The sequence below is a fragment of the Lepus europaeus genome, chromosome X (assembly GCF_033115175.1).
Source record: "Lepus europaeus isolate LE1 chromosome X, mLepTim1.pri, whole genome shotgun sequence".
NCBI classification, from domain to species: Eukaryota; Metazoa; Chordata; class Mammalia; order Lagomorpha; family Leporidae; genus Lepus; species Lepus europaeus.
In genome coordinates this window covers 84,867,035-84,888,188 of record NC_084850.1, presented here as the reverse complement: position 1 = coordinate 84,888,188, position 21,154 = coordinate 84,867,035, and the positions used below count along the sequence as shown (strand labels likewise).

At 44.9% G+C, this 21,154-nt stretch overlaps 1 protein-coding gene across 6 annotated transcripts in view; it reads left to right on the top strand.

Moving 5' to 3' along the window:
• TAF1 (TATA-box binding protein associated factor 1) overlaps positions 1 to 21,154 on the top strand; it is a 91,335-nt gene that overhangs the window by 22,397 nt on the left and 47,784 nt on the right. For 5 of the 6 annotated variants that reach the window (XM_062184154.1, XM_062184157.1, XM_062184155.1 and 2 more), the window contains exons 19-25: positions 1,987 to 2,136; positions 2,318 to 2,437; positions 3,359 to 3,534; positions 7,842 to 8,020; positions 9,689 to 9,902; positions 11,717 to 11,882; positions 15,524 to 15,735. In XM_062184154.1, coding sequence (XP_062040138.1) covers positions 1,987 to 2,136; positions 2,318 to 2,437; positions 3,359 to 3,534; positions 7,842 to 8,020; positions 9,689 to 9,902; positions 11,717 to 11,882; positions 15,524 to 15,735 — 1,217 coding nt within the window. The remainder of the gene's footprint in view (positions 1 to 1,986; positions 2,137 to 2,317; positions 2,438 to 3,358; positions 3,535 to 7,841; positions 8,021 to 9,688; positions 9,903 to 11,716; positions 11,883 to 15,523; positions 15,736 to 21,154) is intronic. The other variant, XM_062184153.1, reaches the window with a different exon arrangement.

The following is a 21,154-nucleotide window of genomic DNA, read 5'->3' as shown; positions in this document are numbered from 1 at the left end:
GGTATGAATTAAGGCTCATTTCTGCATACAAATTGCCAGTTATTCCAGCATTTTTTGTTAAAGAGCTGAAATGATCTTTTAAAAAAAATTGAGTCCTATCACTCAGAAACTTTGGACTCCTAATTTCTTTTTTAAGATTTTTATTTGATAGGTAGAGACACAGACAGTGAGAGGGAGAGGCGGAGAGAAAGGTCTTCCATCCACTGATTTACTTCCCAGATGGCTGCAACAGCAGGAGTGTGATGATCTGAAGCCAGGAGCCAGGCACTTCCTCTGGGTCTCCCACGTGGGTGCAGGGACCCAAGGGCTTGGGCCATGTTCCACTGCTTTCCCAGGCCATAGCAGAGAGCTGGATCCAAAGAGAAGCAGCTGGGACACAAACTGGCACCCAAATGGGGTTCCGGCACTGCAGGCGGAGGCTTAGCCCACTATGCCACAGTGCCAGCCCCTCCTCATTTCTCTTTGAAAAAAATGCTTAATGTGATTTATTAGGTTGTATATCATTTTTTGGTCTTGCATTTAATTCTAACTTCTTTCATCTCCATTGCCTTACAATCTGAGCTCCAAGTATATTGAAGTTCATTTACTTCTCCGAATTTCTTTCTCTTGCCTTCCAGATTTTTTACAAAAGATTTATTTACTTCATTGGAAGATTTACTGAGAGGGAAAGACAGAGAGATCGCCAGCCTCTGGTTCACTCACCAGATGACCACAACTGCTAGGGTTGGGCCAGGCCAAAGTCAGGAGCTTCTTCCAGGTCACCCCTGTGGATGGCAGGGGCCAAAGCACCTGGGCCATCTTACACTGCTTTTCCCAGGCCATTAGCAGGGAGCTTGATAAGAAGTGGAGCAGTTGAGACTTAAACTGGCAATGGCTTTACCTGCTATGCCACAACACTGGCCCTTGCCTTCCAGATTTTTGCAACTGTTATTGTCTCTGCCTAGAATATTTTTTCTTCCCTCCTCTTTTATTACTTTCATCTTCAAATTGTATTCTCTTGGAAGCTTTCCCTGACTTTGGACCTCATTTCCACACTGGGTTCAGAATGGATGATGATCCTTCTTTATGTACATATAGTACCTTTAAATTTGTTATCATGGCATTGATCACATAGTATTGAATTTGTCTATTTGTTTTTCTCTTGCTAAAAATGAGGTCCATGAGAAACTGGTACCTGACATGTAGTAGGTACTAAATAAATATTTGATAAATGAGTGAGTGATTGTAAGAAGCAGCAAAAAATAAAGTCAGAGTGAATAAAGAAACATTGTACAACTCTCTTGAAGTTGGAATTAAAAATCAGTGGGTATCCCAAGAATTTCAGAGGTTAAGAATTCTTTTGAAAAAGAATAACCTTAAGAGTTGAATCTTGAGTAGCGAATTGACCATTTTCTAGCTAATCATGCATATTCTTTACTGGTTTTTGTGGGTAAGCACATTTGCCTTTTGTCTTAATTCTCTGCTTTGTGAGGACAGTAGGTAAAATTCAAGATCCCAGGAGAGTACAGACCTTTTTGGCCAAACCAGTTGCAGAGGTAGAATGGATTTTGATTTAGTGCTGCTAGAGTTGGGGCCATTGCTTTCAAAGCATGCAAATCATCTGGTTTGAGAATAATACTTCATTTTAAAGAAGTCATTTGAGTATTTGAACAGTAAAATGTAGTGATTACTCTGTGGATCATGAGGGTGGGTACAATGCTATTTTTGAGACTGCTCAGTGAAGCCCAAAGGACATGAAGCCACAGATGTATCACTCAGTCTTCCTCCTATTTCTCCTATTCTGGCTGAACTTTTGACTTCTATTTAATATCATTTAACTGTTATAGGAAAGAAGAGCTGAATTTTGGCAACCATGTTTAAATATTGATCTTTGTAGCCAGTCTAAGAAACCATGAAATTGTTCATTGTGAATATTCTATCCTAGGCAGTGGCTAGACATAGAGCACTACTTTTCTATAGCCCTGAAAACCTTCTTCTGTACCTCAGGTTCGCACTGCTCCTTGGAATACCACTAGAGCATTCATTGCTGCTATGAAGGGCAAGTGTCTCCTGGAGGTCACTGGGGTGGCAGATCCCACAGGGTGTGGTGAAGGATTCTCCTATGTGAAGATTCCAAATAAACCAACACAGCAGAAGGTGAGATTGTCTGAATTTCTCAAAAAAAAAAAATCAAAGGAGGAAGAAATGCATGTTAAGGAGTAGAGATGCATGGAGTGGAGAGCCAGGGAAGTAGTTGAGGTGGCAGAATAACCTAGATGCTTAGGCTTCTTAAAGAGCCTAAGGATACTTAAGACTCTAATCTGCTCGTTTAATGTAGGATGATAAGGAGCCTCAGCCAGTGAAGAAGACAGTGACAGGAACAGATGCAGACCTTCGTCGCCTTTCTCTGAAAAATGCCAAGCAACTTCTGCGTAAATTTGGTGTACCTGAGGAAGAGGTAGGTGTGGGAAAAGAAAATTTCGATGCTCTTGGAGGTTTAGAGAAGGAAAGGCTAGGAAGCAGATGTAAAGAACTATGTGGAGAATTTTTTTGTAAATTGCAGTAGGCCACGTAGATATTTTTTCAGGAGTTGGCTTTCCTGGTGTTTTCTGTTTAGCCTGCTTTGGAATGATTTTATTTATTTATTTAATCTATGTATTTGAAAGAGTTATGGGCCAGGGGAGGGAGAGAGAGATCTTCATCCACTAGTTAACTCCAAATGGCTGCAATAACCAGGGCTGGGCCAGGCTAAAGCCAGGAACCAAGGGCTTTACCCAGATCTCCCACGTGGGTGCAGAGGCCCAAGCACTTGGGCCATCTTCTACTGCTTTCTCCAGGCCGTTACCAGGGAACTGGATTGGAAGTAGAGCAATCGCAACTCAAACCAGCACCTATATGGGATGCCAGTGTCCCAGGCAGCGGCTTTACCCGGGATAATTTTTTTTTAATTTTTTTTCTCTATTTGAAGGGCAGAGTGATAGAAGGAGGAAGAGAGAGAGAGAGAGATTCTATCCATTGGTTCACTCCTCAAATGGCTACAAAAGCCAGGGCTGAGCCAGGCTGAAGTTGAGAACTTCATCTGGGTCTCCCACATGAGTGGCAAGGACTCAAGTACTTGGATAATTTTTCACTGCTTTTCCTAGGCACATTAGCAGGGAGCTGGATTAGAAGTGCAATAACCAGGACTTGAACTAGTACCCATATGGGATGCTGGCATTGCAAGTGGCTACTAACGTAACATGCAGCACCACAACAATGGATCCTTGGGATGATTTCTGTTGTTGTTATTCCATCTCTAATTGTGTGCCATGGTTTGTGTTTTGAAATTTGTGAGTGATTTGTGTACATATATTTGTGTGTGTATGTGTTTGTCTCCTAGATCAAAAAGTTGTCCCGCTGGGAAGTGATTGATGTGGTGCGCACAATGTCAACAGAACAGGCTCGCTCTGGAGAAGGGCCCATGAGTAAATTTGCTCGTGGATCAAGGTTTTCTGTGGCTGAGCATCAAGAGCGTTACAAAGAGGAATGTCAGCGCATCTTTGACCTACAGAACAAGTGTGTTGCTTTAACATTGCTAAAAATTCAAGCTGGAAAGGGAAGAAGTCACGGATTCTGCTTTTTTCTTTTTAAGATTTATTTATTTGAAAAATAGAGTTACAGAGAGAGAGGGAGAGACAGACAGAGAGCACTTCTATCCGCTGATTTACTCCCCAAATGGCCACAGTGGGCCAGGGCTGGGCCAGACCAAAGCCAGGAGCCTGGAATTCCTTTCAGGTCTCCCACATGGTAGGGCAGGGTCCCAAGCACTTGAGCCATCTTCTGTTGCTTTCCCAGGCCCATTAGCTGGGAGCTGAATCAGAAGTGGAGTAACCAGCACTAGAATTGATGCTCGTATGGGATGCTGGCGTTTCAGGTGGCAGCTTAACATACTATGCCACAACACTGGCCTCCCAGACACAGTTTTATAGTGAGGAGATAGTCACCTAAAAATACCATGAGATGGTCAGGTATCTTGAAATGTCAGGCTGAGTGTCATAATTTTTTTTTTTTTTTGACAGGCAGAGTGGACAGTGAGAGAGAGAGAGAGAGAGAGAGAGAGAGAGAGAAAGGTCTTCCTTTGCCGTTGGTTCACCCTCTAATGGCCGCCGCGGTAGCGTGCTGCGGCCGGCGCACCGCGCTGTTCCGATGGCAGGAGCCAGGTGCTTCTCCTGGTCTCCCATGGGGTGCAGAGCCCAAACACTTGGGCCATCCTCCACTGCACTCCCTGGCCACAGCAGAGAGCTGGCCTGGAAGAGGGGCAACCGGGACAGGATCGGTGCCCTGACCGGGACTAGAAATTTTTATAATGATACCACTAGAGTACCTTCAAAGCAACTTGGCAAAGATTTTGAATGACAAGAAGTACTAAGCTTGAGCTATAAGGAAGTTCCATGGCAGCTCTTGGAACCTACTTTGGCCTGGGGCCAGAATAATGGTGACAAGTGGGCCAGCACTGCAGCTCAATAGACTAATCCTCTGCCTGTGGCACTGGCACACCGGGTTCTAGTCCCAGTCGGGGCGCCGGATTCTGTCCCGGTTGTCCCTCTTCCAGTCCAGCTCTCTGCTGTGGCCTGGGATGCAGTGGAGGATGGCCCAAGTGCTTGGACCCTGCACCCACATGGGAGACCAGAAGAAGCACCTGGCTCCTGGATTCGGATCAGTGTGGTACGCCGGCCGCAAGCAGCCATTGGAGGGTGAACCAATGGTAAAGGAAGACCTTTCTCTCTCTCTAACTGTCCTCTCTGCCTGTCAAAAAAAAAAAAAATGGTGACAGGTGATAGTTTTTTTTTTTAAAGATTTATTTACTTGAAAGTTGGAGTTGCACAGAGAGAGGAGTGGCAGAGAGAGAGAGAGAGAGAGAGGTCTTCCATCCACTGGTTCACTCCCCAATTGGCTGCAATGGCTGGAGCTGCGCTGACCCATAGCCAGGAGTCAGGAGCTTCCTCTTGGACTCCCATGTGGTTGTAGGGGCCCAAGGACTTGGGCCATCTTATACTGCTTTCTCAGGCCATAGCAGAGATCAAAAGTAAAGAAGCCAGGACTTGAACTGGTGCCCATATGGGATGCCGGCACTACAGGCAGCAGCTTTACCCACTACGCCACAGCGCCGGCCCCCATAGGGTTATTTTCTGAAGGCATAGTTGTGAGAAAATGGAAATATGATATTAAAAATGGCTAATGTACTTACTTGTTTCTCAAATTCTCTCCAGGAATTTTGAAAGAGTTATAGTTTTTTTTAAAGATATATTTCATTTATTTGAAAGTCAGAGTTACAGAGAGAGGTAGGGACAGAGAGAGAGATCCTCCATCCACTCGTTCACTCCCCAGATTGCTGCAACAGCCAGAGCTGTGTGGATCCAAAGCCAGGAGCCAGGAGCTTCTTCCGGGTCTCCCATGTGGGTGCAGGGGCCCAAGCACTGGGGCCATCTTCTGCTGCTATCCCAGGCCACAGCAGAGAGCTGGATTGGAAGAGAAGCAGCTGGGACTAGAACCAGCACCCATATGGGATGTCGGCACTTCAGGCCAGGGCATTAACCCATTGCACCACAGTGCTGGCCTCAAGAGTTATAGTTGGTTTTTTTTTTTTTTTTTTTTTTTTTTTTTTTTTTTTTGACAGACAGAGTGGATAGTGAGAGAGAGAGACAGAGAGAAAGGTCTTCCTTTTTGCCATTGGTTCACCCTCCAATGGCCGCTGCGGCCGGCGCATCTTGCTGATCTGAAGCCAGGAGCCAGGTGCTTCTCCTGGTCTCCCATGCGGGTGCGGGGCCCAAGGACTTGGGCCATCCTCCACTGCCTTCCCGGGCCATAGCAGAGAGCTGGCCTGGAAGAGGGGCAACCGGGATAGAATCTGGCGCCCCAACCGGGACTAGAACCCGGTGTGCCGGCGCCGCAAGTTGGAGGATTAGCCTGTTAAGCCACGGCGCCGGCCCGAGTTATAGTTTTTTAAACTTGCCTTATTGCGGTCAGCATTGTGGTATTGCACATATTGCACAACAACTTAGGCTACTGCCTGTGATGCTGGCATTCCATATGGGCGCCCAAATTGGTTCAAGTTCCAGCTGCTTTACTTCTGATCCAGCTCCCTACTAATGTGCTTGGGAAAGCAACAGAAGATGGACCAAGTGCTTAGGTCCTGCCACCCATGTGGGAGACTCGAATGGAGTTCCTGGATTCTGCCTTCGGCCCGGCCCAGCCTCTACCATTGTAGCCATTTGGGAGGTGAATCAGTGGATGGAAGATCTCTCGCTGTTTCTCTTAACTCGACCTTTCAATAAATAAAATAGGTCTTTAAAAATGAATAAACTTGCATTTTTGAATGCTTAGGAAAACATTATAAAGGTTTATTTTTTCATATTTATTTTTATTTATTTGAAAGAGTTGGAGAGACAGATCATCTATCTGTTGGTTCACTCTCCAAATGACCACAACAGCAGGGGCTGGAGGAGGCAGAAGCCAAGAGCTTCATCTGGGTTTCCCACATGGGTGCAGAGGTCCGAGCACTTGGGCCATCTTCCACCACTTTCCCAGGCACATGAATAGGGAGCTGGATCAGAAATAGAGTAGCCAGGTATTAAACCAGCACCCATATGGAATGCCCATATTTGAGGCAGCAATTTAACCCGCTTTGCCACAGTGCTGGCTCCTGTAAAGTTTTTCTTTTAAGGACCCCATACATCAATGGATTTTTTAAGATTTATTTATTTATTTGAAAGTTTGGGTTACAGGAAGAGCAGGAGAGAGAGTGAGGGAGAAAGGTCTTCCATCCACTGATTAACTTCCCAGATGGCTGCAATGGCCAGGCCTGAGCCAGGCCAAAACCAGGAGCTTCATCCAAGTTTTCCACATGGGTGTAGGAGCACAACCACTTGGGCCATCTGCTGCTGCTTTCCCAGGCCATTAGCAAGGAGCTGGATTGAAAATGGAATAGCTGGTACTTGAACCGGCACCCATGTGAGACTGGCGTTCTCAGGTGGTGGTGGCTTTACCTGCTATGCCATAACGCCAATCCCCTGCATTAGTGGGTTTTGAATTTGCCTTTATAAGGTTGATTTTCCTATTTTCTTCTCTTGCCTGTATCCATATTTCTTTAGCTCTTTCTATAATGTATTATTCCCCCGATGTTTATTTTTTTAAAGATTTGTTTATTTATTTATTTATTTGAAAGGCAGAGTTACAGAGAGGCAGAGAGAGAGAGAGAGAGAGGTCTTCCATCTTCTAGTTCACTCCCCAGATGGCCGCGACAGCCACAGCTGTGCCAATCTGAAGCCAGGAGCCTCTTCCAGGTCTCCCAAGTGGGTGCAGGGGCCCAAGGATCCGGGCTATCCTCTACTGCTTTCCCAGGCCATAGCAGAGAGCTAGATTGGGAGCGGAGCAGCTAGGACTCGAACCTGTGCCCATATAGGATGCTGGCACTGCATGTGGCGGTCCCATTTACCATGCTACAGTGCCAGCCCCCTGATGTTTATTTTTTGAAAGGTTTATTTATTTGAAAGAGTTATATATGGAGAGGGATAGATACAGAGATCTTCCATCTGCTGATTCACTACCCAGATGGTTGTAATGGCCACGGCTGGACTCAGCAGAAGCCAGGATCCTGGAGCCTGGAGCTTCATTTGGGTCTCCCACTAGGTGGTGGTAGTCCAAACACTGACCATCTTCCTCCGTTTTTCTTGTTACCTGTGAGCTGGATCAGAAGTGGAGCAGCTGGTCCTCAAACTGACGTCAGTATGGAATATTTGACATCACAGGTAGCAGCTTTACACACTTCGCCATTATGTCTGCTCTTGCCCTTGATGTTAATTTAACATTGTTTCTTTTTTTAGAGTTTTGTCATCAACTGAAGTCTTATCAACTGACACAGACAGCAGCTCCGCTGAAGACAGTGATTTTGAAGAAATGGGGAAGAACATTGAAAACATGTTACAGAACAAGAAAACCAGCTCTCAGCTATCACGTGAACGGGAGGAGCAGGAGCGGAAGGAATTGCAGCGGATGCTACTGGGTGAGGGTAGTTGCTTCACAGATGAGAAAGTGAAATTTTGAAAAGGAGCATAAATAACTTCAGAGCATAACTGAGGCAAAGCTGGAGGTAAAAGTAGCAGGGGATTAGTATCGATGAGGTAGAGATTCCTACAAACTGGACTGGGCTTATCTCTGAGGAACAAATTGAAGAGATGTTGGTAATCCACTACTGCCTCTGTCTGTGTCAGGTGCCTGACCAAGCCGGGGCTATTGGTGCTGTACTTCAAATGAACTTTCTGGGAATTCATTCCAGAGAGTAAAGGTTAAAATGCAGAACCCGTCAATGAGTGTAGAGAGTTGTCCTGAAATTACATGTAAAATTCAGTGCAAATGTGCATTTTCTGAGAAGATTCATAGTTTTCAGAAGATTCTCAAAAGTGATATCTAAAAAGTTAAAAACCATCAAAAATTACAGAAGTTGAGAAATAGGGGTGATGATAAAGGATTGAATTGCATTGGCATATGTACTTTGAGAATAAAATGGGGAAAAATGAGAGTAACCTTCAGATTTCACTCTGGGCTTAGTAAAAGGATGTTGGTACCTTTGATAGAGTTTGAAGTTCCCAATAACTTTGCTGAGTATAGATGTCAAGAATGCAGTTGAAAATTGGATGTAGATACTGAGAGAGAGGATCAAGGCTAAAGGTGATTATTCTCATTCACAGTGTCTTCCCTTTTGTTTCCTTCTCACTGTAAACATTTTATTGTCATGTTTACTTTGTTAGGATAGAACTCTTCCACCAGTGTGGTCCGCTAGGTCTTTGCTTAGTGGTTCTAGACCACAGTATCTACATCATGTGGGAGTTTGTTTGGTCTATGGAATTTCAGGCCTCACTGCAGACCTACTGAATTAGGACCTACGTTTTAAGATTTCCAGGTGATTCCTATTCATATAAAAGTTTTTTTTAAAAAGATTTTATTTATTTATTTGAGAGGTAGAGTTACAGACAGTGAGAGGGAGAGACAGAAAGGTCTTCGTTCCGTTGGTTCACTCCCCAAATGGCTGCAACGGCCGGAGCTGTGCCAATCTGAAGCCAGGAGCCAGGTGCTTCCTCCCGGTCTCCCACATGGGTACAGGGGCCCAAGCACTTGGGCCATCTTCTACTGCTTCCCCAGGCCACAGCAGAGAGCTGGACTGGAAGAGGAGCAGCCGGGACTAGAACCGGCACCCATATGGGATGCCAACGCCGCAAGTGGAGGATTAACCTACTGCACCATGGCACCGGCCCCATATTAAAGTTTGAGAGGCATATTTGAGCCTTAAGACTTTGATTCTTAGGTGTAATTTCCCCCTAAGTGCTTTTTGGGTTGCTATTTAATGTGATCATCAGCTAGTTCATGTTTGGCCTTTACTATTGCCCTGTTCTTCAGAGGAATCAGATTATAGCTACTGCTCCTCTGTCCTTTGTAGCAAAGAGGAAGAGGTTCTTTCAGAACTTTTTGTACTTGTAAAACAGGGATATTGGCAGTGGTAAATGAAGCCAGGAAAGGACAAATCAGTGTACTCCTGGGGCTAGTGGTGTCTTCATTGGTTTCTGTAGAATCATAGTTTAGTACCCTGTTGAACTATGATGCCTCTACTCGACCCAAGAATACTGCTATTTGGGTAGTAGGGGGAAATGTTTGGAAATATTTTTCTGCCTTACAGCAGCAGGCTCAGCAGCATCAGGAAACAATCACAGAGATGATGACACAGCTTCCGTAACTAGCCTTAACTCCTCTGCCACTGGTCGTTGTCTCAAGATTTATCGTACGTTTCGAGATGAGGAGGGAAAAGAGTATGTTCGTTGTGAGACCGTCCGAAAACCATCTGTTATTGATGCTTATGTGCGCATACGGACCACGAAAGATGAAGAATTCATGTAAGTTTGATTCACCACTTTTATTTATTATTTACTTATTTATTTTGAAAAGCAACGAGAAAAACAGACAGGCAGACACAAAGCTCCCAGATGCCCTCAACATCTGGGTCTAGGCCAGGCTAAAGCCAGAGACTCAGTCTAGGTCTCCCATGTGGGTGACAGGGCTTCACATATCTGACCTCAAACCCAGATAATCTGATATGGGATGCAGGTGTCCCAAGTGGTGTCTTTTAAAAGATTTTTTTTTCATTTTTATTTATTTTTTTAAAGGCTGAGTTATATAGAAGGACTAAGAGCAAGAGAAAGAGAGATCTTCGTCTACTAGTTCACTTCCCAGATGGCTACAGTGGCCAGGGCTGGGGCAGGCTGAAGCCAGGAGCCAGAAGCTTCTTTCGGGTCTCCCACATGGGTGACAGGGCCCCAAGGACTTGGGTCATCTTCTGCTGCCTTTTCAGGCTCGTTAGCAGGGAGCTGGAAAAGAAGTAGAGCAGACGGGACTTAGACCGGCACCAAAGGGGGAGGCCACAGTGCCGGCCCTGAGTAAATAAATCTTTATTTTTTTTTTTTAGATTTATTTATTTATTTGAAAGTCAGAATTAGAGAGAGAGGTCTTCCATCCTCAGGCAATGGCCAGAGTTGTGCCGATCCGAAGCCAGGAACCAGGAGCTTCTTTGGGTCTCCCACAGAGGTGTAGGGGCCCAAGGACTTGGGCCACTTCTATTGCTTTCCCAGGCCATAGCAGAGAGTTGGATCGGAAGTGGAGCAGCCAGGTCTCAAACTGGCACCCTTGTGGGATGCCAGCACTGCAGGCGGTGGCTTTACCTGTACACCACAGCACTGGCCTCATAAATAAATCTTTTTTTTTTTTTTTAACAGGCAGAGTGGACAGTGAGAGAGACAGAGAAAGGTCTTCCTTTGCCGTTGGTTCACCCTCCAATGGCCGCTGCGGCTGGCACACTGCTGATCCGATGGCAGGAGCCAGGTGCTTATCCTGGTCTCCCATGGGGTGCAGGGCCCAAGCACTTGGGCCATCCTCCACTGCACTCCCTGGCCACAGCAGAGAGCTGGCCTGGAAGAGGGGCAACCGGGACAGAATCTGGTGCCCTGACTGGGACTAGAACCCGGTGTGCTGGCGCCGCAGGCGGAGGATTAGCCTATTGAGCTGCGGCACTGGCCATAAATAAATCTTTAAAAAGTAATAATGTGAGGGATGGGGTCAGGGAGGGTTACTTGGGTTGTAGTATTTGGCACAGTTGTTCCTGGATGTTTGCGATAACTGGGAACTATCTTTCCTTTGGTTTATTTTATTTGAAAGTCAGAGTTACAGAGAGAGGGAAAAATCTTCAATCCACTATTTCACTTCCCAAATGGCTGCAATGACCAGGGCAGGGCTGGGGTGAAGCTAGGAGCCAGGAGCTTCTTCGGATCTCCCATATAGGTGGCAGGGCCCCAAGCACTTGGGCTATCATCTGCTGCTTTCCTAGGCATGTTAGCAGGGAGCTAGATCAGAAATGGAGTAGCTGGTACTCAAACTGGTGCCCATCTGAAGTGCCACATTAAAGGCCCTGGCTTTACCCACTGCACCAAAGCGCCACCCCTGGTTTGCAAAAATCTTAAGGATTATTCAGGATTTACTCTGAGAGGCGCCTCTCTGCAAATAGAGGATGGATTGGGGAGGTGGGAATGGCTGGTAGCTCCTTTTGTTTCTGTCTGAATGGATAATTTTTAGTTCTGAGATTTTAGCTGTCATGACAACTTTTTTGGTCTAAGATTGCTTATGGTGCTATGCTTTCTCCCCCCCCCCCCCCATTCAGTCGAAAATTTGCCCTTTTTGACGAACAGCATCGAGAAGAGATGCGAAAAGAACGGCGAAGGATTCAAGAGCAACTGAGACGGCTTAAGAGGAACCAAGAGAAGGAGAAACTTAAGGGTCCTCCTGAGAAGAAACCCAAAAAAATGAAGGAGCGTCCTGATCTAAAAGTAAGTATAATATGGCATGATCACAACTAACAAAGGAAAGGAAGAAAATGGACCTTTTCTTTTTTTTCTTTTCTTTTTTTTTTTTTTTTGACAGAGTGGATAGTGAGAGAGAGAGAGACAGAGAGAAAGGTCTTCCTTTTTGCCGTTGGGTCACCCTCCAATGGCCGCTGCGGCCGGCGCATTGCGCTGATCTGAAGCCAGGAGCCAGGTGCTTCTCCTGGTCCCCCATGCAGGTGCAGGGCCCAAGGACTTGGGCCATCCTCCACTGCCTTCCCGGGCCATAGCAGAGAGCTGGCCTGGAAGAGGGGCAACCGGGATAGAATCCGGCGCCCCGACCAGGACTAGAACCTGGTGTGCCAGCGCCGCAAGGCAGAGGATTAGCCTGTTAAGCCACGGCGCCGGCCTGAAAATGGACCTTTTCCATAGCTTTTGACATTGTACCTTAGTGGGAATGAGGACAGTATTATGGAAAGCTAGTTTGAATTTATTTGGCTACTTGGGTGTTATCACTGTTAGTGTGAGTGGTACCAACAACACCAAACCCAGTCTGGTGCCATTGGTCCCATTGGGTTTCATTTATACTTTGCTTGAAATATTTTCTAGGAACTGAGATAGGTTTGGTGGATTTTTTTTTAAACAATTACTTGGCCGGCGCCGTGGCTTAACAGGCTAATCCTCCGCCTTGCGGTGCCAGCACACCGGGTTCTAGTCTCGGTTGGGGCGCCGGATTCTATCCCGGTTGCCCCTCTTCCAGGCCAGCTCTCTGCTATGGCCCGGGAAGGCAGTGGAGGATGGCCCAAGTCCTTGGGCCCTGCACCCGCATGGGAGACCAGGAGAAGCACCTGGCTCCTGGCTTCGGATCAGCAAGATGCGCCAGCCGCAGCGGCCATTGGAGGGTGAACCAGTGGCAAAAAGGAAGACCTTCCTCTCTGTCTCTCTCTCACTATCCACTCTGCCTGTCAAAAAAAACAAAAACAAAAAACAAAAAACAATTACTTATTTGCAAGTTAGAGACTCTGAGACGGAGAGATCTTCCATCTGCCGGTTCACTCCCTAAATAGCTGCAACAGCCAGATCTGGACCAGGCCAAAACCAGGAGCCAGGAATTCTATCTGGGTGTCTGACATGGGTAGCAGGGGCCCAAGCACTTGGGCTATCATCTGCTGCCTTCCAAGCTTCATTAGCAGGGAGTTGGATCCTTTGCTGAGCATCTGGGACTCACTGGCACTGTTATAAGGGATGGTAATATCACAAGCAGTGGCTTAACTGCTGTGCCATAGTGCCGCCCCTTGGTGGATATTTACATGTATGCCCATGTGTCTGTGTCTGCGTATACCTTTATTTTATTTAAATATGTATTTATTTATTTGAAAGAGGGATAGAAAGAGAGATCTTCCATACTTTGGCTCATTTCCCAAATACCTGCAACAGCCAGAGCTAGGCAACAACGATGCCAGGAGCCAGGAACTACATCTACTTTTCCCACATAGGTGGCAGGAACCCAAGCATTTGGACCATCATCTGCTGCCTCCCCAGGTGCATTAGTGGAAAGCTGAATTGGATGCATACAGTAGCTGGGACTCAAACTAGGCAATGCAGTATGGGATGTGGGTATCCCAAATAGTTGTTTAACACACTGTACCATGATGCCTGTCCATCATACACTTCTTTTTTTTTTTAAGATGTATTTATTTTTATTTGAAAGTCAGAGTTACAAAGAGAGGAGAGACAGAGAGAGAGAGAGAAAGGTCTTCTGTCCATTGGTTCACTCCCCAATTGGCCGCAACGGCCGGCACTACACCAATCCGAAGCCAAGAGCCAGGAGCTTCTTCCGGGTCTCCCACGCGGGTGCAGGGGCCCAACGACTCGGGCCATCTTCCACTGCTTTCCCAGGCCATAGCAGAGAGCTGGATGGGAAGTGGAGCAGCCAGGACTAGAACTGGTGCCTATATGGGATGCCAGTGCTTCAGGCCAGGGCATTAACCTGCTGCGCCACAGCACTGGCCCCTCATACGCTTTTTTTTTTAAAAAGATTTATTTTTAATATTTTTAAATATTTCTATTTTTTATTTGAAAGTCAGAGAGAGATCTTCTGTCTGCTGGTTCATTCTACAAATAGCCATAATGGCCAAGGCTGGGGCAGCCAAAGCCAGGAGCCAGGAACTCCATCTGGGTTTCCCATAAAGTTGGCCAAGGGCCAAGGTACCTGAGCCATCTTCTGTTTCTTTCCCAGGTGCATTGGCAGGTAGCTGGATTGAAAGTGGAGCGTCCAGGACACAAAGCTGTGCTCTGATTTGGGATTCCAGTGCTGCAGGGAGTGGCTTAACTTAGTGCAACACAACACTGGCCCTATTTTTAGTGTTTTTATTTTATTATTTGAAGGACAGAGAGAAAGAGAAGTAGACAAAGAAATAGATCTGCTAGTTTACTCTGTCAATTTCTGTAGTAGCTGGGGCTGGGCCAGGTCAAAGCCAGGATCTGGGAACTCAATCTGGGTCTCCCATAAGGGTGACAGGGATTCAGTTACTTGAGCTATTACCTGTTGTCTCTCAGAGTGCATACTAGCAGGAAATTGTAATCGGAAGCAGTGGTAAGACTGGAATCCAAGCACTGTTACATGGGATGTGAGTGTCCCAAACAGTGTCTTATCCATTGCATCAAACACCCAGTCATATACACACACCTTTTAGAAAATTATACATGTTAAAAGAAGCAACAAAAATAAACCACACAGGTTGTTTTTGCATAACTTAGAATTTTTAGATAGTGCTGTCCATTGTGACTACATTGTATATCATTAGATGAGGCAACTGTGGTACACTGCGAAGCGCCATAAACTTGGAAACAGAAGCTCTAGGTTAGGTTCTAGTTCTGTTACTTGATAGCTCTTTGACCTTAACCTCTCAACCTGTTTTCTCTTTCTTTAAAATACCTGTCTCACAATGTTGCAGTAAATGATGTTATGCATGGGAAGTACTTTATAAACTGTAAAATATGCTGGAAATGTTAAGTGCTGTTATTAACATATACTGAAGTCAGTAAGTATTTTAATGTTCCCCACTTAATGTGTGATATTTGGTAAATATGATATAGTATTGGCCCCATTTTCCAGGTAAACTGAGGTCTAGTTTACCCGAGTCACTCAGTTGCAGAGCTGAAGGGCAGGGTGACAGAGCAAGGGAGAAACAGAGATCTTCGATTCACTGGTTCACTCCCCTAAAGGCCTTCAACAGTCAGGGCTGGACTAGGCCAAAACCAGAAGTCAGAAACTCCATCCAGGTTTCCCATGTGGGTAGCAGGGACCTAAGCACTTTGAACTATCATCTGCTGCCTCTTGGGCAGATTAGCAGAAACCTGGCTTGGAATCAGAATTGCTGGTACTGAAACCAGACATTCTGATAGGGTGTGAGTGTCCTAAGCTTTATAACTTAGATTTGGAGTATACCTTTTCTTCCTTACTTGATTTTCAAAGGAATGTTTAGTCTCTAGATTTCATTTTGTTTTTCACATGTCATCCTTGTGGCTTCTGGTTGATAGGGGCATAACAGTTCTATTGGAGCAAAAGTTCTGAAGCTCTCCTTGTTTCTCTCCCACCTTGTTAACTGCTTACCTCTGATATGTTGATACCTTTTCTTTTGCAGCTGAAATGTGGTGCATGTGGTGCAATTGGGCACATGAGGACAAACAAATTTTGCCCCCTCTATTATCAAACAAACGCTCCACCTTCCAACCCTGTTGCCATGACAGAGGAGCAGGAGGAAGAGTTGGAAAAGACAGTCATTCATAATGATAATGAAGAACTTATCAAGGTTGAAGGGACCAAGATTGTCTTGGGGAAACAGCTAATTGAGAGGTGAGAAATAAGAAGTGGTGCAGGGGAGAGCTGTTGGAGGTTGGTGATATTGGTGGGTGGCAGGGCAGATGGGATATGTTCTCCAAAGTAGAACTGAGGTTACAGAAGCTTTGATGGATTTCCCTTAATAATTCTGGTTGTGCCTGTTGCCCTTAGGGGTACTACCTAATTTTTCTTTCTTTTTTAAGATTTGTTTTGTTTATTTGAAAGACAGAATGACAGAGAGATAGGGGGAGAGACATACACAGAGGTCTTCCACCTGCTGGTTTACTGAGAGAGCGAACGAGCTTCCATGTACTTGTTCGTTGCCTGAATGGTTGCAATGTCTGGGGCTGGGCCAGGCTGAAGCCAGGAGCTTGGAACTTTGAGTCTCATGTGGGTGGCAGGATCCCAGGTATTTGGGCCATCATCCATTGCTTTCCCAGATACAGTAGCAGAGAGCTGATTTGGAAGCAGAGCAGCTGGGACTTAAATCAGCACTCCAGTTGGGCATGCCAGATGTCTTACTTCGCACCACAAGATCAGCCCTTACCTAACTTTGTTCTGAGTCTTAGTTTCCTTAGTTAACGAGATAAAAGTGCTCTTAACAAAGTAGTTAAGACCAAAAAAAAAAGTAGTTAAGACAATGAAATAAGTAGCTAGCATTGTGGATAAAGCCTTGCCTGAGATGTCTGCATTCCATATGGATGCCAGTTTAAGTCCTAGCTATGCCACTTCCAATCCAACTCTGCTAATGGCCTGGGAGAAGCAGCAGAACATGGTCCAAGTGCTTGGGTTCCTGGCTCTGGCCTAGTCCAACCTCAGCTCTTGTGGCCATCTGGGGAGTGAACTGACAGATGGAGGATCTCTCTGTCTCTCCCTCCCTCTAACACTGACTTTTAAATAAATAAATAAATCTTTTTTTTTAAGAAAAAAAAAAAAAGATAAAAGAAAGACTATAAAAGAGTACAGTTCCTGTAATACATAGTTGTTCAATAGATGTTAATTCACTTTTCCTATGCTACTTCGTGGCCTACTCAGTATTTGCAAAGTCCCTAATCTCAGAGTGTTCTGATAGTGGACCATCCCAAAAGAATGAAGAGACAAATAATCCTTATGCATGTCTCTTTGCCCTCATAGAGTTTAATAGATAACAAAATGGAGACGGTTAAAATTTTTTTCCCTTACTAGTTTGAAAATTGAAAACCTTTAGAAAAACTGAAAACATAGCCGGCGCCACGGCTCACTAGGCTAATCCTCCGCCTTGCGGCGCCAGCACACCGGGTTCTAGTCCCGGTCGGGGCACCGATCCTGTCCCGGTTGCCCCTCTTCCAGGCCAGCTCTCTGCTGTGGCCAGGGAGTGCAGTGGAGGATGGCCCAAGTGCTTGGGCCTTGCACCCCATGGGAGACCAGGAGAAGCACCTGGCTCCTGCCATCAGATCAGCACGGTGCGCCGGCCGCAGCGCGCCAACCGTGGCGGCCATTGGAGGGTGAACCAACGGCAAAAGGAAGACCTTTCTCTCTGTCTCTCTCTCACTGTCCACTCTGCCTGTCAAAAAAATTAAATAAATAAAATAAATAAAAATATTTAGAGAAAAGTTGAAAACATGTAAAAAAACAAAAACATATTGTATACTATTCCAGTTAACATTTTGCCTCATTTGCTTTATCTTTATATACCTAAAACTTTTTTTGCTGGACTAGATGGAAGTTACAAACACTATAACATTTCCCTCCTAAATTTTTTTAATAGCTTTGTTTTCCTCATTATCTTTTTTTAAAGAATTATTTATTTATTTGAAAGGCAGAGTTAGAGAGAGAGGGAGAGACAGAGAGAGACAGGTCTTCCATCTGCTTGTTCACTCCCCAAATGGCTGCAATGGCCAGAGCTGGGCCTATCAGAAGCCAGGATCTTCTTCCTGGTACCCACATGGGTTCAGGGGCCCAAGAACTTGGACCATCTTCTGCTGCTTTTCCAGGCACATTATCAGGGAGCTAGATCAGAAGTGGAACAGCAGGGACTGGAACCAGTGCCCATGTGGGATACCAACTGTGCTAGCAGTAGCTTTACCTGCTATGCAACAGCCCCGGTCCCCTCTCCTAAATTTTTTGGTATGCATTTTCTCTAAGAATAAGGATATAACAACATAATACTATGTATTATGTAATGCATGTATTTCATATACAAAATACATGTAATTACATAGTAATGTAAAACATGTAATGCGCATAATACATGTATTACATAATACATGTAAGGAAAGTAAGATTAATTCTGTAATATGTAATCTAGATCTAGTTCAAACATTTAAATGTACTTTGAATCATTATTTTAATTTTTTTTTTTTAAAAGATTTATTTATTTATTTGTAAGGCAGAGTTACAGAAAGGCAGAGGCAGAGACAGAGATCTTCCATCTGCTGGTACACTCCTTAAATGGCTACAATGGCTGGAGCTGGGCCGATCTGAAGCCAGAGCCAGGAGCTTCTTCTGGGTTTCCCATGTGGGTGCAGGAGCCCAAGAACTTGGGCCATGTTCTACTGATTCCCCAGACCTCAGCAGAGAGCTGGATTGGAAGTGAAGCAGCTGGGTCTAGAACCAGCATCCCTATAGGTGGCAACTTTACCTGCTACACCACAGCGCCGGCCCCAAGATTTTTATTTATTTGAAAGGCAGAGTTACAGACGGAGAGACATCTTTGGTCCACTGGTTCACTCCCCAATTGGCCGCAATGGCCGGAGCTGTGCCAGTCCGAAGCCAGGAGCCAGAAGCTTCTTCCAGGTCTCCCACGTGGAGCAGGAGCCCAAGGGTCATCTTCTACTGCTTTCCAAGGCCATAGCAGAGAGCTGGATGGGAAGTGGAGCAGCCGGGTCTCAACCCGGCACCCATATGGCATTAACCCACGGCACCACGGCACTGGCCCCACCACAATGAATCTTAATCTAGAACTGTCCTCTCCTTATTTTATGTTTCGTCTAACAATAAATCATTTGAAGAATGCAGCCAGTGCAGAATGAAAATTTCCCATATTCTGGATTTGTCTTAGTGTTTTCTCATTGAGTAGATTCAGATAAAGTGTTTTGGGGAAGACATTTAATATCATATGTAAGTGATATCATGTAGTTTGTTGTACCACATCAGGAAGTACATAATGTTAAGTTTTCCCAGTATTTTGGTTATCGTGTTAAAAGTGGTGACCACCAAATCCTATAACTAATGCTGTGGTTTTCTCTGTTGCTAACATGTGAATGTATATCCCTTTCCCTAACAATCTTTCATAATTTTTGCATTTGTTAATGATTGTTGCCTGACTCACTTATTTCCCTGAGATTACAAAATAGTGATTTTTCTAATTCTAGTGTTGTATTTTAGCTGGCATTTTATTATAAAATAAGAGTTTTTTTCCTCTTCCTTTTTTTTTTTTCTTTTTGACAGGTAGAGTGGGTAGTGAGAGAGAGAGACAGAGAAAGGTCTTCCTTTTTGCCGTTGGTTCACCCTCCAATGGCCGCTGTGGCTGGCGCATCGCGCTGATCCGAAGCCAGGAGCCAGGTGCTTCTCCTGGTCTCCCATGCGGGTGCAGGGCCCAAGGACTTGGGCCATCCTTCACTGCCTTCCCGGGCCATAGCAGAGAGCTGGCCTGGAAGAGGGGCAACCAGGATAGAATCCGGCGCCCCAACCGAGACTAGAACCCGGTGTGCTGGCGCCGCAAGGCGGAGGATTAGCCTGTTAAGGCACGACGCCAGCCTCCTCTCCCTTTTAAGTATTACTCTATATTCTGAAATTCTTTCCTTTGTAAGTTTAATATAATTCATTAACGTTGTTAATTTTGATGATAAGATAATGTCCCAAATTTGATTTCTTCAAGGTAGATTCTACATTTTTTGAGGTGACCTATAAATCTTTTTTCTAAAGATTTACTTATTTATTTTTTATTTTTTTTCATTTATTAAACTTTTATTTAATGACTATAAATTTAAGATTTATTTATTTGAAAAGCGTAGTTACAGAGAGACAGAGAAAGGGAGAGGTCTTCCATCCACTGGTTCACTCTCCAGATGGCTGTAACGGCTGGAGCTGTGCTGATCTGAAGCCAGGAGCTTCTTCCAGGTCTACCACATCGGTGCAGGGGACCAAGGACTTGGGCCATCTCTTGTGCTCTCCTAGACCATAGCAAAGAGCTGGATCGGAAGTGGAGCAGCTGGGACTTGAACCTGTGCCCATTAGGATGCTGGCATTGTAGGCAGTGGCTTTATTTGCTAGGCCACAGCACTGGTCCCAAACTTTGAGAACTTTCTTGCTTTCTGACACAGGTGTTACAGACTGTCCTTGAACTTTTCTTGTTCCAGACCTAGACTTGACCATTTCATCAAGGAGTCCAAATCTTCTTACTAGGGAATGGTATTTAGAAACAAAAATCTAGGTATTAGATATACTCATTGCCACTGAGATGTCATTGCTTCTAGGCTATTTTGTGGACAGAGCTAGGAAATAACATACTTTAAGGTACAACTTTACCTCCATTTTTTTACCTCCATTAAATTATACCTACAGATTTCTTCCTTCTCCTTCATTTCATATTTGTATCTTTTTTTCTAATTCCTAGCATCAATATGATAATTAATTTACTCTGTCCAGTGATAAGTATAAAGTAGTTTCAGAATTGCTATACCAAGGAACAGGCATTTGGTGTAGAAGTTAAGATGTTGCTTGGGATACCCTCATTCTATATCAGAGTGCCTGGATTTGAGTCCTGGCTATGCTCAAAATTCCAACTTCCTGCTAATGTATACTCTGGGAGAGAGCAAGCGATGATGAAGGAGATAATTCTTTCTGCCTTAAAAGAAATATTTTAAAAATACTTTTTATCTCAAAAACTAAAAAAAAAGAGGGTAGAGGGATAGAGGAAGGGAATATCATTAGGTTCTTGGAATTGTATTTACAAATCACATTCAATCTTTTTTATTTATTTATTTGAAAGCATTACACAGAGAGAGGAGAGGCAGAAAGAGAGGTCTTTCATCTGCTGGTTCACTCCCCAATTGGCTACAGTGGCTGGAGCTGCACCGATCCGAAGCCAGGAGCCAGGACTTTGGGTCTCCCACGCGGGTGCAGAGGCCCAAGGATTTGGGCCATCCTCCACTGCTTTCCCAGGCCATAGCAGAGAGCTGGATCAGAAGTGGAGCAGCCGGGTCTTGAACCCACGCCCATATGGAATGCCGACACTTCAGGCCAGGGTGTTAACTTGCTTCGCCACAGCACCGGCCCCCACATTGAATCTTAAAAACTAATTAAAATATATATAAGAAAATACGAATATATAAAAATGCCTTTAAATTGCAATGGAAAAATAATTGCTATACTCATGGCACTACCAAAATAGATATATAAAGTAGATTCAAGGTGGTTTTTATTTTGTAAGGAAGTCTGTTTTTTAAAGATT